Here is a 26303-nt window from a genome sequence, read left to right as displayed (position 1 = left end):
TTCAAATTTTTGCTTTCGAATTTAAATTATTACATCTGAAATCAAAATTTTGAATTTCAAATTATTACATTTCTTAATTTAAAACCTTACGCATATTAATTTTTAGACTTGTTCTTAAGAAAAACTTGTTTCTCTTTGTAACAAAAGCGAATTATTAAATACAAAAAACTTTAAATTATTCACATTTTTTCCCACTTTTTTTATTTCAAATTTTTTTTTAGCGATTTTTAGATATTTTTTGGATAAAATATTTTAGGATAATATAAAATTTTATAACGTCCTAACATTTACTTAACTTCATTATCTTTCTGAGATTTAATTGATTCAATCCGCACTTGTATACTTAAAAAAAGATTTTGCTCTAGAGAAAAACCTTATTCAGTTAGTAATAAAGTTTATTTTTAAATATAATTAATATTAAAATAATTTAAGTTAATATGTTTTTTTTTTCTTGAATGTTTAATTTTGCAATGTCTGTCGAATTTAAGAAACTCAAATTTTTTGAAAAAAAAGAAGAAAATTTCCTTCTAAATTTCACTTTTGAATTTTCACACAAGTTACATTTAAAAGTAGAATTATTAGAGTAAAAAGAATTTTTTTTAAAATAGGTAAAAACTTATAATTTTCAAAATTCAAAACTTTTAACGCAAAAGTAAAATTCAAACGGCATTAGGAATTGCTACATCGTGCTGACTCTAGAATGACATTTTTACTAAATAGGTAAAAAGTTTAAATAAATTTACATGAAAATTCTAATGACATTTGATTCTTAGCTTTTAAAGATTTTTGTTATAAATGTATAAAACTTTTACCCCTTATCCATGAAGTTTCCAGTAACAAGGATTTCATTTTTATCCTTAACATCCTTTTTTTTTTTAATGGTGCAGCCCGTCACAGCTATTTTCCTTGAAAACAACATTTTCTAAATGCATTAGATTCTCAGTTTTAAAATGTTTTGTAGCAATAAAACTCTCCCCTAACTAAGCTCCTTAGTAAGAAAAGCAGTAATGATATTTTATGATAGTAATAACAATAATAATAAATGTTTGTGACAATAAAAATTTTCCCCGTATCTGATTCTAAAAGTCAGTCAAATACCTTCTGTAGGGACTTGCCACGATAGATAACAAACCAATGATCAATTTTATATAAAAATTAAAGCAGACTGGTGCAAACACAAGTTATAATATATCCTTATTACTCTTTGATAGCTAAGTAGGCTCTTATGTAGTTGCCAAAAAGGTGTTTCGTAGTTAAAAAGACATCACATTTCCTCGATATTATTGTAAAATTTCTGGAAAGAAAATTCCTGGAGATTGAAAGAAGATTGCTTAACGAAGATTTTTGACGACTGATTTACTAACTGCCCAATGTATCAATAAATGCAGAAAAAAAGTCATGAAATCAATCTCTTTAAAAAAAATTCGGTCAAAATATAGTTCAGGAAAATTTTTACCGAAAAAAAAAATTGGAACTAGCTAAAACCCTCAAACCTCTTTTTCTCGCTGTCAACGAAGGTTCTGAAAGAACTTGAAAGAACGGCGCATGAAAGAACTCTTTTTCTTTGTGAATAACATGCTATTTTCATAATTTATGTGAGTTTTTCGTCGCTGTTAGGTCAAGTTCATTTTGGTTTAGCTTTAGCCAGGGCACTCTATACTAAGACTAAATAGGCCCAAAGCGTCACTATAAAGAAAAATTACAGTTTTGTGAAAACGAAAAGTGTTCGTATTCGAATCTTTTAATAGTTGAAAAGTTACTCCAACGCTGCATTATCCGGGCACATAAAAATTTTCAAAAATTGAGAATTATTCATTGATTTTGATGATTTTCATGCAACTAGAAACTCTCGACAAATTTGGCAGTTTTTGAAAAAGTTTATTGACTTTTGAAATGTTTAAGTTATTTTTATTTTTAATGTTTAGATAATTCATTACGAAGGATAATATTTTTAGTTTAAAGTTATAGCTTTGCTTTATATGTCAGGCACTGAAAATGTGACTTTTTTTTTTTTACTTTCCTTTTCAAAAAGGCTTGGAAAAGCACTGTTAACAAAAAATATATAATTCTTCTATTTTGAAATATCTTCTCTACTATGATACTTTTTCGCGATTAGATTTTACTAATTGTTTTAATGGCCATATATCATGACTTCTCAAAACCAATTTTTGAGCATGCAAATTTTTCGCAATGAGGTTGGTATCTATAATGATGCTCTGGGTTCTAATCCTTCATTCTTTGTGTAGATCTTTCCCCAATCCTGGTAATTTCACTAATTTTCTTCTAAGAGATCATACTGAAATTTTTAAGTGACCATTTGCATGATTTTCAGTCATGATTGTGCTGAAAAAATATAAATTAAACATTAAAAACAAACTATAATAGGAAGTGAAGAACATTTATTTTATAATTTTCTTTTAATACCCAAAAGTTTATTTCTATTAAAAAAATTGAATTTCCGTTTCAATTTTTCAATTTTGATTTTCTCCAGTGGAAATAACTAAAATTACTTATAGGCTTTATACTCTTTTAGAAAGAAGCTTAGAAAATCTTAGTTTGCGATTCGGATAAAAGAAGTGCATGTCTAAAAACAATTTAAACTCGAACACTTTGCTGAGGAATTGTCGTTTGCAAAGGAATTGAATTTTATTTTATAAAATTTCTATTTTCTTCAAAAGCTTAATAATGTGTGACATAAAGGCAATTGAGAGAAAAACGTTAAGAATTAAATATCCTTATCTAAATATAGAGCTTATAACAATCGAAGCTATATTTTCATGAAAATTTCTCCTCCATGAGAATATAATTTTAGACAGATTTTTAAATTTGCCCAGGGCAACTATTGCGTTTGCAAATTGGTTTATCAGAGGTAGACACAATTTGAATGAAGCTGAATTTAAACTAATTTCTTATTCCAGTTTTGATTATGAAACAGGAAATTCCTTTTATCAATGAAGTGAGAAACGGGGAAAAGTTATAGGCCAACTCTAGTCATTTTTAAGCCATTTTGGTGAAGTGAATAGAAGAATCTATGTAGTTAAAGTGCACCGTAGGAGACATAATAAAATATGTAAATTTCATTTAAGAAAAATAAAGTCAGTCTCTTTCGTCCTATACAGATTACTTACAAATGATACAATTTATATATTTTAAAACTGTAAAATTATTGATTACTTGACGCGAAGGATTGATTGCAAACGTTCGTGCCATATCTGTATTAAAGTTGCATAAAAAATTGTTTTTAGCCACGGAACAAATTGTAAACAACTACTTAAACTTAAATATACAACTGAATAAAATCCAAGAAAAACGTCTAAACGACATAATACACTTAAATTGAAATTTCATCGTAATTATTTGACTTTATCAATACAAATTTTGATGTATTCTCATTAAAATAGCTTCGTATTAAAAATCATGCATTATATATATATATANTATAGATATATATATATATATATACATTTTTCTTTAACTTATGAGTTAGAGTTTCATATACAAGAAAAACTTAGATAATATGTAGATTGTTAGATGTCAATGGAGGTGTGAGAAGATTCGGAACATTATTTTAGTCGTGATTTGACTTTAATATTTATGATTCGAATTTTTTTTTTTAAAATGCACATCTTTCTTGTGCTACTTTTGGTTTTGCCTAAAATAGGCTTAACATTTTGGTAATGAAAATGAACACAAGAAAAATCATCGTTATTAACTCAATGAAATGAATTTCGTTTGAACCGAAGTGTCAAAATTATTGAAATGTTTACTAGATTTAAACCATTAAGTTTCTTGTATGTTAATAAAAGCTGTCACGTGCAAAATTTAACGATTACTGATTTTACTTATTTTCTTATTAAAGAAAGGACACAAAAGTGCTGAAGGAAAGTTTAAGTCGAGATGACTCTCAAATCTAATTTACGAATTTAGTGTTAAGAGTTAAGAACTTTTTAAAACATTTTTCCAGACTCTTATTCTTTCTTGAATGTTGAATCATTTACGATTCTATGCAAATTCTATGTTACATCTGAAAAAACTACTAAAGAACTACTTAGATAATCTCAGCAACAAGAATATTTAACTTCCTATTTTAAAACTTTTAATGCAAAGAATATTATAATTTAGTGTAAAAATAATGATAGACAAAAGTACATAAAATTATGTAAAATTCTAAGAAGAAATCAAATATTCATTTATTTTTTTAAAAAACAATTTTTATCTACATTCAATAAACGCATTAATTTAGTTATAGAGCGTTGATCTATGAAAAACAAATTGCAATTACCTGGGGAAGAAAACCAAAAACCTATTTTACTTAGATTACTAATTACTAATTGTTAAACGTTTCATTAACGATAGGAAATTACATTTGTGAAATTAATCTTATATTTACTAACTTTACCAAATCCAAACTTTATTCTTATCGCCTTATTTGACTACATATGCATCTTTCCTAAAAAATTTTAAGCCCTTAAATTACATTAATTCGTATAACTTCAATTACTTTATATCTCAGGAATTCATTGCATTTTACATTCATAAAATAATATTTTCATTTTTTTTCTTACTTTCTTCTTACCGAAAGTTTCATACACATTTTAGTTCAATTCATATATCATTTTGATTACCATTTATAAGAAAGAGTATAGAGAAAGCAAATGATAAAAAGAAATATCACTAATCAACGCATGAATGAAATTAGGTTTTATGAAACAAAAGAAATAATACTAAAGATAGAGTAAAAGTGAAAACAAAACATATTTTCCTATAAACTTATTTAGCTCAGAATATTTACTTAAAGATTTATATTACTCTAATAAAGTTTTTTGGAAGAAAAAAAATACGAAAACTTATGAAAAAGGAACAAAAAAGGAACGAACGTTAATGTTCGATTTTCTGAGGGGAAAAGCCCTATTTCAAAAATGGAATTCAAAAAACGTGATTTGAAGAAGAAGAATGAAGATAAAAGATAATGGTTCTAAAAATTTTACGTTTAATCATAATTGGTAACTAAAATAAATCATTTCTTATTGTCAATGTCCAAAAATGCTGCAGAATTTCGCTTGTGGAATATTAAGTTACTTTTTTTGTTTTACTTAACAAGTTTAAAAATTGATAGTTTAAGATTGCATATGATATTTAGTTTGAAACATTTTATTTGTGTACTTAATTATAGTTCTTTGTTTGATTATAAATTGAATTTATAATATTTAATTTGCCTGAAGTCTTAACTTATATTTTCTCATTGATTGCAAATTCTTTTTTAAACTGAGTACAGTTTTAATTTATAATTTTTTATTGATTTATATACTGAATGAAACTAAAACCAACTCCTACTCATTCGTAAACATTAAAAAAATTTTTCAGAAATCCTGTAGATAAAGTTGCCTTTGCCCTTTTTTTATATTTTTTTTTCGTTCTTTTCTTTTTCTCTATCTCTCGTAAGTATTTATTCATGCTAACTGCCTAAATAGCGATTGCCTTAAGCTCTAAATAAAAATAAATTGAACTAAAGATTGCAACTCAATACGGAAAAATTATTTCTCTTCTAGTGTCTCAAGTTGTTGCTTGAAAAATGTTTGGAAATAACAATTTTAATGTAAAGTATCAGGTTGATGAGAAAGTTCTTTTATTGTTTTTATAAATTTTATAAAATGTAATAGAATATCTTAAAACTAATTTCTATCTTAAAACTTGAGATGCTTATTCTCAATTTCAGATCTTAAAATTTAAGAAGCTTGTTGACCGCTTATTCTAAGAAAAAAGAAAGAATTATATTCTAATGTTTAATTACAAATTTTATTCGAGAAGGAATCGTAACACATTTCCTTCAAAAATAAAGTGCACCACCAAAATAATTGTTTAAAAAGTGATTAATCGAATAGTCGAAGTCCTCATTTAACGTGTATTTTAAGCCATGAAGCTTTCGATATTTAATGAAATTAATTACGTTTAATTAAATTAAAATATGTCTTGAGATTATCATGTTGCAAGAAAAAAAAGAGAGTTACTGTGGATTTTCAAAATTTTAATTTAAAAGTAAATCTCTTGAATGCTTGCCAAATATTAAAATATTATTTACCATTTTCTGCTTTTTCTTTACTCGTTACAGTTTGGTTTTAAGACTATGGGCTTAAGACTTTAATCATTAGGGAAAAAAACTAGTTTTCGTAAACAAAAATTAATTACACTTCCTAATTCTGGAAACCTAAAATAGGTATTACTTTTTTAGTTTAGACCAAACATTGATTGACTACATCGATATGAATTGTCTATTTTCGGAATTTAATTAAATTTCGTATTTTTATAATGTAAAAAATTCCTTCAATTTTAGAATACTTGCATTGATTTTGATTATGTAATAATTACGATTATTAATATCTATTATAATTTTAAATTAATATTTTATTAATTGAGTTTTAAAAATTTAATTACAATAAAAAAATTTAACAACACCCGAATTTATTGTAATTAAATGTTTAAATAATACATTTTTAAATTATAGAAAGATGATTTTATATTCTTTCACAATATATACGTATCTATACCCTTCATCAATGTTTAGAAACTTTTTAGTATGTTTATAATTCGCATGCTTATATAATCGAAAATTATTCTAAGACTGCTGCAATTTTGTGTGAATTATAATTTTGAAATATTGAATTTCCGCGAACGTAAAACTTATCTATCTATCTTGGGTAGCAAGATAATAATTTTTTTTTCTTAAATAATACACATTCTCTTAAGTAATCATATTTAAATATGTTAAAATATTCGACGGGCAAAAAAAATTTTATATCAGAATTCCATTCACGAGAAAATGAAACTTTTATTTTATATAAGGTCGGTTATAAGTTCAATATTTCACCCATAGAGGGCAGCAAGCTAAAGTGTATTAAAAACATATTTGATGCTATTTTCGACGAGATATTTTCACCCACATTTAGGAATCAATATAGTCATTTACTCTTTTCCAGCATTTCTAAAGATAAATAATGAATGTTTTAATTAATTATTATTAATTCATTTCCAATCATTGGCTACGAGATTTTCATCATAACTACGGCAAGGCCAAGTGCCGCCAATTTGTTGGCGACCTATTTAGATAGGCCGCCAAGGGGTTGGAGGAAAAAGAGAAACCCGATCATGACATCACGACGGGGAGAGGAAAGATGGGGGAGAGAAAAGGCGCTCTCTAAAAGGAGAGAACAGAAAAAGAACGGTGTTACCCTCGTGATATCAGGAACGGGGAGATAATTGAAGTAACAGGTACAGAGGATAGAAAAAAAAATCATATGCGAAATGTTATCATAGTACAAGTGTGAAAATCGGAGAAACAAGATTAACGAAATAGAAAATCAAAGATAAACATAAATAAACACTTACTTACGGAAACACTATTCAAGTATGCTAATCCATGTTAAAAATGTCTAGTTTCAACTTTTAATTCGAAATAGAAAGTTTGGCAAACGTAATAATTATATATTTATTGCATATTATATAATACTATGCTTTTAAGGCAAACTAAAACATTCTTAATAAAACAAAACTAAATAAAATTTTAAAAAATAATAATAATTAATTGAATTGAACTTTCTCTCAGAAATTTCAATTTATTATGGTTATAGAGTTTTAAAGAAATAAATATTAAAACTGAATACATGATACTTTTTCTTCCAATATTTAAACATTATAATACTCTATACAATTTTGATGTTATTTAAATAAATTAATAGCAAAGTAAATTGTTTTTTCTTCTTTTTTTTTTTCTTTTTTTATAAAAATACATACATTTTAAGCAAAATTATACTAACTTTAGATTTTTACTTATTTTTTACAGTAATAATAATTATTAAAAGTAAAATACAATACGTCTAAATTATATGCAATAAATTTTTTAAAATACAAGGTAAGAAACGTACGTCATTAACGAATATACAGTGAGTCAAATGAGAAGAGGAAAAAAAACTTTTATAATAAAATTTTTTATATACAAATTCTTAACTAACAAATGCAGTTGAAATTTAAAAAAATAAAAAGATAATTATAATTTCTGCAAAATAGACACTTTTAATAAATTATTAACTCAGATAAAAACTCTTATAAAAAAAATAAAAAAAACAGTCTGCCGAACTTTCTACTTTAAACTTTCTACTTAAACTTTTTTAGTACACAGACATATTGATGACGTAAGTGTAGGACGCTTTTCGATCGAACCAATCAAAACGTTAGTTTCAGCATGTTAGTTTTAGCATGCAAACTGGCCAAAGCTTCACGTAATCTGTTTCTTAGAAGAGTTACAACCCCCCTCCCCCACCTCCTGAAAAATGCCCAGCTGCTCCGGGGGGGGGAATTCATCATTGTCAGAGTTCATGACCTCACAACCCCTCTTCCTATTCACCGCCTTCAGTGGGACTTAGTGGGCCTTCAGTGGGACTTCAGTGAGAAATTTATTACCATTGCAATTCTGAAGTTATGCTTTCATGTCAGAAAAAATATTCTCTATTAACTAAATTTTTTATAAACTAAATTATTTCGTAACAGTAATTTCCATCAATATTTAAAATAAATAAAAATCAAAATAATTAAAAAAATTTTATAATAAGAACATTCCAACAAGTAAAAAAGTATGTATTAAAACAGCGGTTTCCAAATTTTTTCGACTATGGAACCCAAAATAATCCAACTTCTTTCGGTGGCATGTGAAAATTTAAAGCACCTCATTTAAAATTTAGTTCATTAATAACCACCAACTAATTTTTAGGGGCTCAACATAGTTTTAGTTTAATAAATATTCTACTCTAAATAATTAATTATTCAACATAATTTTAGCTCAAATAATTTTTCTGTATTAACTTTTACTTCGAATTCTAGAAATAACACTTATATCCTTCAATTAATTTTAAAAAGAAGTTTTTCCTAGTGTCTATAGAAAAGGGTTAATGGGTTCAATCATTTAATTTTTTTTTCTTGTTTTTTTTTTAAATCTAGATTCTGATAATTTATTAATAGAGATTGTTCACTAAAAAGGTTCTCTACCTCAAGGGTGCCAAGAAGCAATTGCCTTTCATTAAAATTTTCTCAACCTAATATTTATTTCGGAGATAAAAAATAATGGTTCATATAATAAACTAGTTTTAATGTCCTGCTTTCACGGATCCCCCCCCCCTTTTTGTGATTTCCCGTTTATTAATTTCATACAGCGGTTTGAGACTCAGAAGTTTTTATCAAAAAGGTTGAAAATCGAGCTCTTAATTGTCGTCGAAAATTGGTATATCCACACAGTAATTTACCAATCTGCAGAAGATGTTAACCCATTTTTATTACATATTAACTGAAGGTGAAAAGCAAAATTTAAAAAAATTCTTTTTTTGATTTATTTTTGAATAAGGCTTCTTAGTTTAAGAAATTTTAAATTGTTTCTTATATTTATATATGTAATATATGCAAAAGAAATAAATGACAGAAGTCGATATATTAAGAGTTTGGAAATACAATTCTTTTAAATTTTTCTCATAAATCCGACAATTTTAATTGAAAAATTCTGTTGTCGGAGAAAATGTTTTTGTTTTTCGCATTTGATAAGCTTATTTGCTGGCTGTCTTTATTTTGGAAGATAATAGCTTTCAAAATTCTCTATTTTGAAAAATTCCAATAATAAATTTAATAATATAGAAAGTTATATTGAGAAGGACACACCCGCAAAAGAATAATATTTTTTTTTATTTTTTACATAATAAGCTTATTTTGGAAAACTTTATTATTCGTGCTTATATTAAACTGAAGCATAAAGGAATGAAATTATATATCGGTAAAGATTCAATAGGTTCAATTTCTATCTGGTTGAGTTCCCTTACCAGGGTAACAGTGCACCATTTTCTCTTCACTACAAATAGGCGTTAGTTTCTATGATAAAATTCTAGACGAAATTGAATTCGACCCACTTGATAAGGCTGCTGGGCTTGATTTAGGATTCTCCTTATCTTCTAAGTGTAGTTAAAAAGTACATGGTTAAGTTTTTAACATTAACAACTGCTAAATATAATCTCCATCCGACTAGCGAAATATTTGAGTTAATGCTTTATGTAGTTCATCGTCCATAAGTTACGTCTTTAGTTCATACATATATACAACTAGATTTTTTTTTAAATTTTTTGTTGTTGTTATTCTTGGTTTTGAATAAATGGACCCAGAAATTTTAGGACCAGATATATATCTAATTATTAGCTTTTATTGGTATGTATTCAAACTTCAGATAAAGTTGATAATTCCAAAACTCTGGTTTTTTCCAAAAAGAAAAATACTGAAGCCGAATAAAACTTCACGAATCAACAAATTGTTTGGTTATTTACAGAACTGATCAAAATACAGTATTTTTCATTGTTATGGAATCAATAAATAATTCTATTCTTTGCAAGTCGACTCCAAGAGTTAATTTTTTTAGATAAAAATTGTATTCATTACATCGTGCTTCACTTGTAATTTTTCTAATTTTTTTTTTGGTTTCGCCAAACTTTATTAACGTCCTTTTTTGATCAACGTATCTACAGTACGTACTGTAGGATAGACAATTTCGACTCTTCTGTTCTTGTGATATTAAACTATACGTATATTATTTACCCCAATCTTTGCAAATGTTATTTTTATTTCCAAAAGTTTAGTGCTGCAATAGAGATTTATAACATTCTAATTTACCCAATCATAAAAATATAAAACTCTGTATGCTGTATTTACTGGTATGTAAGTCAATCCCCTAATTTCTTTCTTTTTTTTTACGAGTTTGTAATTTTTGGTATGTCGGGTGTATAAGTTAATTGCTGAAAAAAACCAAACATGAAAATTTTTTCAACGAAAAAAGAAAAAATAACTTTTTTAAAAATTATTAAGTTAAAAATATTCCACACTGTTCTCACTAACATTTATGATACATAAAATTCATTTAACTTTACGTTTGCTTTCAAAAGATGCTATTGTAAAATCGTTAAAAAAGTGTAAAATTCCGAATCCTTTAGGTGAGGGTGGAGAAGATGGTATGAAACTCAGCAGTTTAAATTTGAAACTTTATGCTATTTTTAAAAAGTTTTCATAGTGTAATATTTTTTGAAATATCTTAACCTCTCTTATTTTAATTTATCTTTCTGTACATATTTTAAAGTATTGCTTCTAAAAAAAAAAAACCTTAGTATGTAAAATAAATTGCAAGCAGAATTTAAAAAGAGTTTTTCAAAGGGCCAAACTGATGCTGAGTTATTCATATCTATCTCATTGTGTAAAATGCATTGATGTTTCATAATCAACGAATGTCCGACTTTATTACTGATGAATAAGTAGGCCATCTGATTTACGTCAAATTTTGAAGGTTTGAAAAGCCCTATTTCTTTTATTATTATTTCTTACTCTTTGTTTTAATATATTTTATTATTATTTCTCTTATTATAATTTCTTACATTATTTATATTTTTTTATCCGTATTTTTTATTATTATTATTTCCTGCATACAACTAAGATTTTTCTATTAAATAATTATTATTAAATGATTTATATTAAATTAATCTCCTATAATGTCAGATATTAGATTATTCAAGGTACTTCGGCTATGGGGATTTATGCAGCTTGAACTCTTCCTCGACATAAGAAAAAAAAAATTGCCAGAAATATACGAAATAAGACGCCTTTAAAAATGGAGAAGAAAAAAAAGAAAAAAAAGTGAAAAAAATAATGAGTGATAGCTAAGATTTTTCAAGACTACTTAAAAATGCTTAAATTTATCTTTCATTCGTAAATTCTATTCTTGAGTTATTTTTTCCGCCAACATATATTTCCTTTAAATTAAATATTTTTCAATTGCTTGAAATATCTAGTTATATCTCACATTTGCGACCACTTCGAATAATTTTCCAGACCGTGGGAACCCTGCAGCAAGTAAAATAACATTTTATGCGTTTTTTCCCCCAAAATAGTAATTCCTAATTATTGACTAACATAAAGGAAATGAGAGATAATGCGAAAGATTCTAATAATAAAAAAATTGGGAAAAAATGCTATTACAGTTGGCCGTCTTAATAGATTTCTACAAATAAATAGAATGAAAAAGTCGATTTTTTTTCAATTATATTTTTTAGATATTTTAACTCTTCTTTCTTCTCAACATAAAGTTTATTCTATAATAATTTATGCTTTTTCCAAAAATAAATTTAATTTTTTCGATTTAACAAAGTCTTAACAATGCGCGGATATTTCGAATTTACTTCACCATTTTTTTAAAAAACCCATGTAGGAATTTTTAATACATTTTTTGCAATTAATCGTTTTATATATTTAGTTTATCTTTAAAACAGTTTTTCTCATTTTTCGAATCATAGTTGTAGAGTTGGTAGTTGAAATTTTCGACTCCGAATTTTTCAGAAAGCCTACCACTGACTTATAATGTATTGAAATTTTCATTTAACCTTAGATTCAAGACATGCATTTGTAAAAAATATTAATGCACAATCACGCATAACAAATAAATGTCTTAACCCAAGCTGATTCTTTAATAAATATTGAAGGAAACTAACCATGATACATTAAATTTAATTTTTACCTTTCCAACTTAGCTTAATAAATTTGGCTCAGGAATTTTATGAGCTGAAGGATACCTTATTTGTTAAATATTTAATTAAATAATTTATAAATCTGTATTATTTGCTATAAAAACTGGTGAAATATTAACATGGATTGTCATGAAATCATAATAATAAAAGAGCATTAGGGTGTAATTATTTAAAAAGTAAGTATTTTTACAAAAAAAAAAAAAAAAAAAAAAAAAAAAAAAAAATGAATAAATATTTTTTATTATGCGTCAATGATATGAACCTACAATCTAAAAGATATTCGTTAACTTTATTATTTGTAATGTATTTATACTTTTAGAAATAATTACAGCTCCATAGACAATATTAATCTTAAAATAGTCCAAATCATGAATTCAAAGTTTGTAAAAATACGAAATAGTTTTGAGAGATCACCTTGAATGTGAAATAGAATGAATTAAAAGGAATAATAAAAGTAACAGAAACATTTCGTTCCTCTTTACAATTTTCTTTCTATTTAAGTTCCCTCCTCACCCCCTTTTTTTATCTCAATGGTAATTTATATTTTCGCAATTAATATTATCTTTTTTCATTTAATCATAACATTTTGCCGTTTCCAGAAAATCAATAGCTATTAAAGATTATTAATTAATTTTGTAATTAGTAATAATTTAAACGATTGTAGTAAGATTAATAAAAGTAATATTTTTATCCTCATGATTATAAACATGTGTCTAAATCATTTTCATAATCGGAGTTGGGCTAATTTTTTTACAATTCCGATTTATAGGTATGATTATTTTGAAATTTTGAATGCAGAATTTATTGAAAAGTTATTTATTTTATTTTATTTAGTTAAGTCAGATTACAAATTCTCTCTACGACCCAGCTCTTATTTGATTTTTGTATTTATAAACTGTAAGAAAAGGATTTTATTATTTTTTTTAAATTTTTGAAGTTAATTTTGCTCGATGTGAAGATTTAATTGATTACATCAATTAAAGCTTTTTCCTTGAACAATTGTCAATAAACTACACTGCTGTCTGTAAGATATTAATAAATGTAACTAAATAAATATACAAAAAAAAAAATTTTTTTTTAATTATTTTGAAGTCTTCAAATTTGAAAAAAAAAAAATTTCCGATTGTCATGTTTTCAAAGAATCACCCATATAACTGTCTAATATTAACATTTCAAGTTACTTATGCTTACATATACATCAAATACCTTTAGTCTGAATCTATTGTCTGCAACTGGATCGCAATATTATTAGACTTGTTTAATTTTTAGTGGGATGATAAGTGGTTATGAAGAAAGTGTGAAATAGAAAATTTATGATAGAATTTTTAAATGAAAAAGAAAGCTTAATGTAAACATTATGTTTTATAAGCACTTATGTAAAGAAAAATTTGTTAAATCTACGTAAATTGTAGGAAATTTTACCATTTATAATGGACATTTTAAAGGAATTATTAAATATATTGGAAGAAATGGTGTATTATATTTATATAGTATCTGACTATTTCAAAACCAAATCTTATCAATGAGGCACCAACGCACAAGAAGGCTCCCATCCATTAATCATATGGTACGGCGAACCTAATCCCCGCACCATGACGAAAGTGCTACAGCGGATGTTAGCAATAAAGCCCTGACGTTGGAATTTATGGTTGTTAGTTGATAACAGATTACTAAAAGTTCAATGTAGATTGTTAAAAATTAAATTTATAATTATTATATAAGATTACAAATGAGATGAGCTAAATTATAATCATTAAGATGTATAACCAGAGTTTCATGTCAAAATTACTGACTTAAAAATTGCAAGTTGCATTTTTTTTAATAATAAAAAATTCTATTTTCGACAATTCAAATTATTTGCAAACATAGCATAATTTCTCTTATTGTTTATTATCTTTGCTTAGTTCAAGCCCCTCTTTTATAAACTATTTAAATTAAATCCCCCTCTCTCTATATATATATTTTTAAATTGAAAATAATACAGAGATGATTGTGCTCCGGAAAAAATTGGGGTTTCTAGATTTTTCTCTAACCGCGATCCGGAAATCCACAGTCCAGAAGTTTACGGAAATCATCGATCACATTTATGTATAAAAATTCTCGTATATTTTACTTAAAAATATTAGAACTAGAATTTATACATGGCATCTCTTTTATTGGTAAAAAATTTTTCTGGTAGAATAATAAATTTGATTAGAGATAAAAGTAAACTAAATGCATAATTATTAATTTAAATTATGCTGTAAATAATNAGCATAATTTCTCTTATTGTTTATTATCTTTGCTTAGTTCAAGCCCCTCTTTTATAAACTATTTAAATTAAATCCCCCTCTCTCTATATATATATTTTTAAATTGAAAATAATACAGAGATGATTGTGCTCCGGAAAAAATTGGGGTTTCTAGATTTTTCTCTAACCGCGATCCGGAAATCCACAGTCCAGAAGTTTACGGAAATCATCGATCACATTTATGTATAAAAATTCTCGTATATTTTACTTAAAAATATTAGAACTAGAATTTATACATGGCATCTCTTTTATTGGTAAAAAATTTTTCTGGTAGAATAATAAATTTGATTAGAGATAAAAGTAAACTAAATGCATAATTATTAATTTAAATTATGCTGTATACAATTTATGTAGACTTTCACGTTGGGAAAATATCAATGATTTAAATTTATGAAGATACTAACTTTTTGAAATGCGTCATTAATGATATTTCTCAAGAGATTTTCAGGATTTTTTAATTGGGCTCACAATCACCCCTGATAATAAGAATAAGGGTGGAAAATAAGACACTACTCGTAAGCGGAATAAAACAAATTGTTTTATTTGTCATGCTGCTCGAGAATATTTCAAATAAGAAGTTAAAAAATTCTGTAGAAAGTTAGCTATTAGTTGTGGTGCAGCTACATTTTCTTACAAATCTGAAATCAAGAACTTCATACTCTTTTGTAGCAATTGCAGTCCCGCAGTGGACTGATCGTTAAGACACGGTTCCCAGCAGATCACCGAAGTCAAGTATCACTGGCTGCGGTCAGTGTGCGGGTGGGTGACCACTTAGATCAGTCTGCGTAGGGACCGAGGGTGTGCGGTATTGGTCCTCGTTAAACTGTGCTACCGTAAAGAGCTTGACTTCGCGCGATCCCCTCCGCAGAGGATCAAAATTGTGATGGCATGTCTTCGGATCATCCTCCGGGATGTTTCCCAGACCGTCGCCAATAGCCCATGGTGTAGCTCTAGTGCGACGTAAATTAACAACAACAACATCTTAGCAATTGCAATCGAAAATCTTCTGTTATAAATAATGTTGCTTGCTAGTTGAAGGCCTCACATATTGTGATTTTTGGAACTTACAATAACACTGTATGGCTTGATTAAAACAAGCTTAATTTTCCGATACATAGATATTAAATAATTTGTTTATACATATTAAAATGGATTTTTACTTACTATATTGTAGATTTAATAAGATAGCTTATCCATACATTTTCAATGTTTATTAGCACATCATTGTTCATTTTAATTGAAAGTTTATAACAGCAAAGATATGTTTCATTAATAAAAACTAGAAGGACAAAATATTATTGGTACTAAAATGCAGTTTCCGTGTTTTGATAGGCACATTTAAGATATGCAATTTAATCAGTGCAGGTGCAAATAATAATTTAATACACCATTTAAAGCTCGAAATCATACTCTTTTTTCTTAATAAACATTCCTTCAGATTTTTTACTTAATAGCTTGAGACGAATAACAAAACATTTCTAACAGTGTTATTGATAAAGATGTTGAGCCATAAATACAAAATAAAAAGACTCATTCTTGTATTAATATCCTTGTTAATGAATATATTCGGACTTCTCTTTTTGAATTAAAATTTGCCTTATTTTTGTGAAAGTACTGCACAATTTTCTCAGATTTTTTTGTCCCCATATTTTTTGGAAAGCTTATTGTAAAATAATAAATTACATTGATTTTTGAAATGGGTTGTTTTAAAAATACAAGCTACAGTGGATACGCAATGCATACGAATCGTCAGACATAATTCGCATTCACCAGGAAAAAAAAAATTTCATCCTAGACCCTCTGATACATCAGAAACTATTCAAGCAATTTTCAGTTTGCTTCTATGTAATAAAATAATAATAAATTCGAACTCGTTGAGCTTCATAGCTTCGAATTTGGAAAAATCATTTTAACATATTATTTTACTCAATATAAGATTTTTAAAAATGTAGAAAAGGAAAAGTTACGCTAAAAATACGTCAGGGAATAGACCTCTTATATACATATTTAATATCATAATAAACAAATTTCGCTCTAAGAAATGGGTTAAAAAAAATGTTTTATAAAAATAAATAAACTTCTTCCTCTCTCCCCTTTGTCATTGTCTAAAAATGAGAAAAACTGCTCCTCCCCCTCTCTATTATAAAATAGCGGCTGACTATGAAGATTTTATTTATTTATTTTTTTTAAAGAAAAAAACATCTTAAAATTTCCTTTAAAGAAATGTAAGGTCAGGAAGAATTTAAAAAAGTTACTCAAGTGAATGAAATGTTTCTTATGAAACTCGTCTCTTAAAGAAAAGATTAATATGTCATTAAATATTATTTTTTGAAGTTTTTGATTATTGGAATATGTCTCACTAAAGTGGGATATTAATTTATTTTGTTAAAAAATCTTTAATGTTACGAGATGTTTCAAGCATGACTTTTTACATTATTGAAAAGAAAGTTCATTGTTTTTATGGGACGTGGGGTAGCGCATGATACTCGTCGCATCTAACACATAATCTTAAGAAAATGAAAAAAAAAAAATCGAGATAGTAATAATTTCTGTTATATATGTCAGAAACAATGATAATTACCATATTAGCGACTTGGTTACATTTAAAACGAGACATAGGACTCAATGCGTTTTTTTTTTCGTTTTTTTTTATTTATTTATTTTAAATATTACGGCAGTTTCAGAATTGCATTATATTTGAAAAATATTCATTAAAAGATTCGGGAATTTTTTCGCAAATTTTCATAAGATCATGTGCTAGAATTTTCATAAGATCATGTGTTTTGTATTTTCATAAGATCATGTAACACAAATATTAAAACACAAAATTCTCTTAGCAATAATTTCTTTCAAATTTAGTTTTAATCTGAAACTCTAAGCTGGAATTTAATTTTAAAATTTAATCACTGCGAAGAGCATTGACCTGATTTCGTATTCTGATGCATTGATTGTATTGACTTGTTTAGAGTGTTTCAGAAGTGTTTCTTAATTTCTTAGTGAAAAAATAATAAATAAATAAAATAAATAAATAATTAAATAGATAAATAAAATATTTTTTTTTTACTGAGTTGATTTAAATTTTAACAAAATCTTTTTATCGCGTTTAAAGTTATAGTTTTTTTTAATTCCAAATTTATAATTAAAATACGTGCAATGGAAACTAGTATTATACTTGCGAACAACTTTTTTTTTTAGTTTAAGATTTGTTAATTATGATGAAAGTTGACATTGTTGACAATGTAATTTTCTCGATCAATCAACTATAGATATTTTTAAGATGCAAGCAATCATGATGGATAAAACAAATCAATTAGGTTAAAAATGGCATAACTGCTAAAGAACAAATAAAAAGAACAAATAGCATAACTGCTAAAGAACAAATAAAGAACAAATAAAGTTTTCTTAGAGCCCTAAAATATAAATTATATTTTACTTTTTTATATACTAAAGTGCAGGTTGGTATAATCAAACTGAAGAAACGGAGAAACTTTTATGTCAAGGCACTGTAACTAATTTTATAATACATGTTTATTTAAGTTTTTAAAACTATATACAGACACATCTGAAATATATTTCATAATAACAAAATAGTTCACTGTTGCCTTCTAAGGATAAATTATTTTAAATGTATAATTTGCTTTTGTAGATCCATTCCCTAAGATATTCCCCAATTAACCATTATTTGTGTTAATACGATTTTTCTGTGAAGATTTTCTTATTTATTTTGAATCTACCATTCCTTTTTTTTTTAATTTATACTATTATATAATATCGTATTTAGTAATGCTATTAGAAATTGCACTTCTTTTTAGTCGTTTAATTATAAAATAAAATTTGCTTCTTGTACTTTATCACTTTTGAAATTGCATTTGAATAAAATAATGTTAAAGTACATTTGATCGGATTGAAAATAAATGAAACACTTTTTTCTGAATTTTTATAACTTTGGAAACTGCGAACTATTGAAGTAGTTTCATTAAAATCTTCATCTTATTGAAAATGAATTAAATAATAAGGTAAAAGTAAAGTGCTGCGTATGATAATGAAATATATATAAATATTTTTTTTAAACTTTTATAACTTTTGAAAATGTGAACAAATGAATAAAATAATAAGGTTAAAGTAAAGCACTTTAAATGTATTAATTGCTTTCTCAGCTCTATTTTTTCAGATCTATCTTAATTTATTATTTGCGTAAAAGTATCGATTCCTTTGTGAATAATTTCTTATATATATTTCCAATTGAAAATTATCACCTTTTTCTGATTAAATGTTTCATTTGAAGAAAAACAATTTAATAAAATCTTATACATCTGAAAAAGCAAACAAGTGAGCCAATTTTTTTTAAATGTGTAAAGTGCTTCCTTAACTCATTTTTCAAATCTATTATAGTTCATTAATAGCGTAACAATATGTATTTCATTATGAAGAATTTTTATCATGCATTTGGAATAAAAAAAAATTTAATTTTTTTTCCTAATTACGTATCTGAAATGCTGCATTTAGCTATAAAAGCAATAAGCAATTTTTGCAATAAAAATACCTTTTATAAAATTTCCTTACATTTGAAATTGCTAACTTTTAAGACAATTTTCCTAAGATCTTCATTCTAATTAAAAAATAATAAAAATAAGGTTAAAGTAAAATATTTTAAATGTCTAATCTTTTTTAGAAACGTTTTCCTCAGATCTATCTTGATTAATCATAACAATATCGATTTCTTTATGAGGAATTTCTTAAATGCATAGTTCATTTAAATCTTCACCCTACTGAAAAATGAATAAAATGTTTGAATTAAATATGAATTATATTTCAGAAACAGATAAAAAAACTGTGATGCCTTTACAGATTTTTTAAAACTGTTATTCAACTGTAATCTCATTAATTTTGAGTCAAATAGAATTTTTTTTTTTTAGAAATTGACACCGTTATAGGTACGTTATTCAGGAACTAATATTTTGTACACGTTATTTAAGAAATCGGAACCGGTTACTTAATAACTGATATATCTTAGCCGATAAGTTCTAAGGATTAGTCAGGGAATTTGTGCCAATGAGAAGGAAGAGGCGTAAACGTCATGATCAGAGGAAAACTGGTTCCCTCCGCGAGAAACGTTATCTTCCTTCCTCGGCTACTCTTTGCCAACGTTCCGAAGTTAAGGATAATATCCCCAGAAATACTTATTTTTATTTACTTTACTTCTTTATAGCTTTTATAAATTAATTTTTTATTGTTCATAAACAAAATTATGCAAATATTAAGACTATCTCACATCGTTCTTCTCCGTGCTCACAAAATAAATTAAATTATCTATCGTTAGAAATTTTTTCTTTCACATTTTATTGTATTATAATTTTCTCTGTTGTTTTAAAGCACGTGAAGTATGGGTGGTGTTTTCTACACTAGGAAACGCTGCAAGCTCGGTTCCGCCTAAATTTCCGGGTTACTGTTTCCGTTGTATTTTGAAGCCATTTGGCATCATAGTGTTTTGAGATTCTTGCAAACAATGTATTTGATCACTTATTACTTGTGTTTACAATGCTAAAAGTGTTAACACTAACGAAAGATGGTGCACAGCCTGCAACAAGAACAAACAGTAATAAACTTATGGAAAGAGGCCATATCAAGACTGCCAAAANGGACCCTACTTTACGTGCTTTATAAAGCACGTAAAGAAGGGTCCAACATGATTGCATAGGATCTCTGTATTCCTTTCTAAGGTTCTAATAGTTTTCACATGGTTCTTCCCTCTTTAAAATGTATTGTTTATGGGCGAAAAATATCAAAAGTTTCTTTTGCTCAAGTTAGGGGGGCCCCAAAATCCTATTATGCTTCCCCTATTTTCAGAGGTTAATCGGGCCCTGCATACAGCCCGAGATTGTTATTGTTTACATTTCTACTGAAAACACCATCCATAGTTTTGGTTGTTTTAAAGCGTAAATGCAATTATCAAAGTACGCTTATTTATCAGTTAATCTAAAATGTTAACATTAATGACAGACAAATTTTTTAAGATAGTAACAATATTAATGCATTTTGTCTTAATAAAAAAATATGATTATAAAACTTATTATTTATTTATTCAAATATTAATAATATTTTTAATGCGAACAACGTAAAGCATTTTATTTAGTATTACGTACTAAATCGCTTATCGGTTTAAAAAAAATCATTTAACTTATTCAGTGAATTTTTTATAAATAAATTTCATTTCTAACAGAAATATCTCATAATGCATTCGCAAATAATATACCGAGTAAATCTGATGCTTCTTATGTGATATATTTTATAATTTTGCATGTTACATGAAAGTAACATGTGAAACTAACACATTTGGTGCAAAAATGCATTATGGAAATTAATTAACGCTGTTTTTTGAAGCTCTGTCTCCAAGGAAAATAAAAAAAAATCAGAGTTTAAGTGCTTACACGTGAAGCAATGTGATGATTTTAATTTCTATATATAATCTTGCCTTGAAGAATTATCTAGGTTTTAGAACAGACAAATAACTTAAATATTTCAAAAGTTAATAAACGTTTTCAAAAATCGCTAATTTATCGACATTTTTCTACCGAAATGAAAATTATTAAATTCACTGCCTCATTCTCAGTTTTTACAATTTTTTACGAGCCCGGATAAGGCAGCATTGGAGTGAGTTTTTAAATATTAAAAAATTAGACCACAAATGCTTTTTCTTTTCATAAAACTATGGCTTTTCTCCATATTGACGTCTTGTGCAATTTCAAAATAAGCGTAGGCGGCTTTAGAGATAGGCTAAACTTGACAGTCATGAGTAAAAGTTACAAACTCACAGCCTTTATAAAAATAGCCATATTGGCAAAAAAGCATCATTTCATATCACGACGAAGCCTTTGAAAACTAGCCTTAAATATTGGAAACATTAAAAAGTTTATACATTTATTAGTATAGAGCTTATATTAGATTAGAAGAACACGAGATGGGAATTACTTTGATTAGGAATATGGTAATGTTGTAAAGCGACGTTAACGAGAATCGATATTACACACCGTTAGTTCTTTTGTAGCCTGATCAAAGTGGTTACCAACAATGGTGCGTGTAGGAGAAACATTCTGCCGAATATTTTAGACCTGTTGCAATAATGTATGTAGTGTTGTTAGTGTCATTAAAATGGAATATGCATTTGAACCAATTAGTTTATTTTTAAGTTTTCAAATGAATAATTCAATTTTAATTTTATGAAAAATTTCATGAAAACATTAGCAATGTGCACGGAGGAAAAAAATTCGGTACTATTTACCAGAAGTGTCATAACTAATTTACCAGAAGTGTCATAACTATACAGTTATGACACTTCTGGTAAAAAGAAGAAGGGAAAGACCATAATTCTGGTAATAAATACCAAAGTAAATGGCATTTAAACCATTCATTTGGTAATTTTTCCGTTCATACGCTAACGGTTCGCCGGGAATTCTTGTTTACAAAATTATAATTCTTATTACCACACATTTAGAAAAAAATACAAAACTTGAAAGTAAATTTAACCGAATAAATGATTTTTATCACTGATTATAAAGCCATATTTAATTGTTTATTTTACCAAAATCAATACCATACTGCTTCGGTAAAAGTAACCAAGCTTTTCGGTTTTCCTATATAGCCAGAAACACCATTAGTTTTACCATATTTTGATAGTTTTGACTAAACAGCTGTTTTGATCATTCTTTTTTCTCTTTATGTGGGTCTCCGATTCTATGTGCTTTAATTTCGAACAGTGCTATTTCATAATTAAAGCCATTACATAATTATTTAATACCTATCCAACTTTTCCATAACTTCGAATTTCGAATGTTTGTTTCACTTTCACTGTTGGGCTAAAAATGTGAAAAAACTGCTTTTGGAAAGCCGTTAAGTTTCAATGAAATTTCATGGATATTTTATTAATGTTAACCAACATTGACGCAACTAGTTCATGTTGGCAAATTTTATATTATTGTTTACGCTTGAATATTACTCAAATAAAATTATTATTTACCTTATTCAATCTGCGTTACTTGAAACCTTATCTCATTATAAGAATGATAAAAGAAGATAACTTTCTTCATATGTTTGCAAAGGTATTCAGAAAAAAGCTTTCTTAAGTAAAATAGATCGGAAAACATCCTTTCGCTAGTCAAGACAGTGATGTGAGTCATATCTTTTAACTTTGACCTCTAAATGAAAACAATGTGCAACATACACACTGAAGTCTTATCTTTAAATGTCTGAAAATGAGAGCATAAGTGACAAAGTATTTTAAACCAAAAATTGTAGTAAGAGAATAAGAAACGTTTAAAATGAAATCAGGGGAAAAAGACCGTAATAAACAGAAAAGCTCGCCAAATACTTCCCCATGGTGGAAGTTCGGGTCAAGAGCACGATCAACATCTAATCCTGTGAAACGACTGCCCGGTAAGTTGTGATTCTTTTTGTCATTCAGATGTTAGACATTTTTTTGAGCTTGATAACATTTAAATGTAGGTTTAGATGTGAATTAATTTATTTCAAAAATTGCACAAAGTTACCTATAAATAGGACACTATTGGAAAGACCATGTTTTTTTTTATGGAAACTGCGTACCGATTCGAATTTTTCCAGAGCCTTCATAAAAAAATCACTATTATGTTTTACCGATATTAATAAATTGTTAATCCATGGACACGTAATGAGAAGATCTCCAAGTAAGATAAAGATCTTCTACAAACTTTTCAAAAAAATTCGATAGTCTGCTCAAACACCTGATCTTTTGCTGATATCACGAGGAAAAATTCACATTTCACCTTATTTGTGATCGCTTTCACGAAGATACTAATTCGAAATTATTCCAATCAAGCAATTGTCTGTTCTTCGAGTTATATGGCCAGCACACTGCCATTTTGGGAGTTTAATTAATTCCAATGACTCCGAACTCTTTCGTTTGTAGTTTTAAGTTCACAGTAACATTGCTTTATATATTGCTTAACAACACAAAAACTCCATTTTAATCTTCGGCACTACCGCCCAGGGCAGACCAGGGTCGTCTCAACAAGTTTTTGTTCCAACAGTGTCTGTCAGATGCTTATATCTCTCAAACAAGTCACATTCAGTGTTTTTAAATCTTTTTTAATGACGTCAAGACATCTGAGTAAATGTCTTCCCCTCTTTTAAATGCCACTTAGCTTCCTAAACAGTTTTATGGGGTCGTAATATCCTGATAGAAATAAGTGACCAAGATAGCTAATTCGGTTTGATTTGATGTCTGGTTGCTTATATAGCTTATATTGCTGGTTGCTTATATCGCTTACGAAGTTCATGATTGTAAAGAATTCGCCAGACGTTATTTTAGTCAATTTACGAAAATCAGTATATTGGAATTTTTCGAAACTCCAGAAGGCTAGTAACAAATCAACCAAGGGAACAATTCAACTTGAATAAAACAATATTTTATAACTTTTAAGGAATAATCGTGAGGTTTTAAATCTAGAAATTTTATTATAATAAAAATGCATTGCTACACTTTCTTTTACTTAGTTCTTCCATTTCTTTTGAAAGAAAAAAAGCAAGTGAAGTAAAATTCTATGATTAATTCATTTTGCATTTTATTTTTGAAAAATCTGATACTTGAGCTTCACTGCGCAAGTATCTAAACATGATAGTTTTAAAAGTCGTTTATTATTTTGATTTCAAGAATTCATTTTTTAATTTTTTTCTATCATTTATTTATTTTATTTTTTTCTTCAAAATATAAGGTAGTTTCAAATGTTGCTATTTTTCCATTTTTAATGGTTAAAATTTATCTCTTATGAAAATCATTATCTAAAATGCATCATTTCGTATCAATAAACTAAGCGCAAAAAAATACATCATTCAATCCGATCTTATTTTATTTTTTTAAGCCTAAAATTAATTTCAAATGCAGTTCTTTATTTACTCTGAGGTAACTTACCGTTTCATTCAAGAATGAAAGGTAGATTTCTGAGAACCGTCTTAAACACTTTGTGGAGAGGGGCGTTTTCATAACGCAGACACTGCACTTGTTTTTAGCTGAGATGATGTTCGTAATAGTTGTTTAAATTGGAACGTTCTATTATGGCTTCAGTTTTATTTATTCGACAAAGTTCTACAAAATATTTTATTGGAAATACTAAAAATGGTATAAATTACAATGAAATAATTTTTAAAAGTATGTCAATGTTTTTTAGTTTTCCTTTGTTTTTAATAAGTTCAAAATGTAGAGAAAACATGGAAAAAATTATATATATGTTTTAAAGTTCTAGCCAGCCGAAATTTTTTCTCGTTACGTCGAAAAAAATTTTGCTCGTCACTATTTCCACGCAAAAATATGAACTAATTTCGCAATGCTAACAGATGTAGTATCAAGAAATTTTTCAGTGGTTCAGATGCTATTCATATATCAATATAAGATATAAAATACAAAAATAATCAGAAAGTAAAGAATTATTTTCTGGTAACGAAGGAAAAATGGTAAAATGTTGGAAATGAAAATAAAATTATCTTATATTTCATATTCCCCGGCTAAATTTAATATTTTTCATTTATTTATTGAGACTTTCAATACCTCTTGTGATTTAAAACTTCATGGTTGCATTCAAACTGGTGCTGCCATCTTTCGCCATCGTTTAGACTTTAAATTTTGATTTTAACTACAATGAGTCGTTTCCCCTCCTCACATTTCTCTCATTTAATTTTCCAATTTTTTAATTTTTCTTCTTCAAGTCGAATTCGAAGATAACTTTTTTACACAATGCAGTTATCATGGGCATCGAAGAGGTCCGATTTTTGAGGGGTACGAAATTAAAATACGCAGTTACAATAGCAACTAAATTTCACACCTGGGAAAATAATTCTTATCTCTGCTAAATATCTTCAAAATTATTAATTATTGTTTATCACTTTCTCGTTATGAACTTTAATAAATTTAAATGAATGATGGCTCTTAAAAATTTTCTTTATTTGTCTGAAAGATATCAGTATGAGAGACTTATAGAGATTACTAATTGTTGAGGGGGACACTGTCCTGAGCGTGGAAAATTAAAATACACAGTCACAATAGGACATTTAGAGATTGGGAATTATTGAGAAAGACATATATCCCCCCCCCGACCAACGACACCCATGCCCACCGTTCATATCCCTACCCCCCGCTAACGACGCCCAAGATGGTAATAAAACATAGATTAATTCAAAATATATTTGATTTCTATCAATAAATAGAAATAAAATAATAGAATATGAAATTGTCAAAATTAAAAAAAATATATTCATATCTGAGAGCTTTCTTTTTTGAAATACAAATTAATTAAAAAGTTTTTAAATCAAGAAATGAATGTTTGTCTTTTTAAATAAAAGAGATATAATAATATTTAATATTGTTGTTATTCTACTATTATTATTTAATTATATAT

General features: G+C 27.0%; 1 protein-coding gene across 20 annotated transcripts in view; it reads left to right on the top strand.

Annotated features, from left to right (window-relative positions):
* Positions 1-26303, top strand: part of LOC107456224 (cAMP-dependent protein kinase catalytic subunit 1) — a 428744-nt gene that overhangs the window by 210008 nt on the left and 192433 nt on the right. For 2 of the 20 annotated variants that reach the window (XM_016074029.3, XM_016074027.3), the window contains exon 1: positions 23099-23310. The exons of 10 other annotated variants lie outside the window; for them this stretch is intronic. In XM_016074029.3, the coding sequence (XP_015929515.2) occupies positions 23196-23310 (115 nt within the window). In that variant the 5' untranslated portion in view covers positions 23099-23195. Of the gene's footprint in view, positions 1-22995; positions 23311-26303 lie in introns of those variants that run through there. 8 more of the 20 variants (XM_071187751.1, XM_016074036.3, XM_016074028.3 and 5 more) reach the window with 8 other exon arrangements.

Source organism: Parasteatoda tepidariorum, chromosome X1 (genome assembly GCF_043381705.1).
Source record: "Parasteatoda tepidariorum isolate YZ-2023 chromosome X1, CAS_Ptep_4.0, whole genome shotgun sequence".
NCBI classification, from domain to species: domain Eukaryota; kingdom Metazoa; phylum Arthropoda; class Arachnida; order Araneae; family Theridiidae; genus Parasteatoda; species Parasteatoda tepidariorum.
Note: the sequence above shows the minus strand (reverse complement) of the source record. Positions and strands in the feature narration are given on the sequence as shown.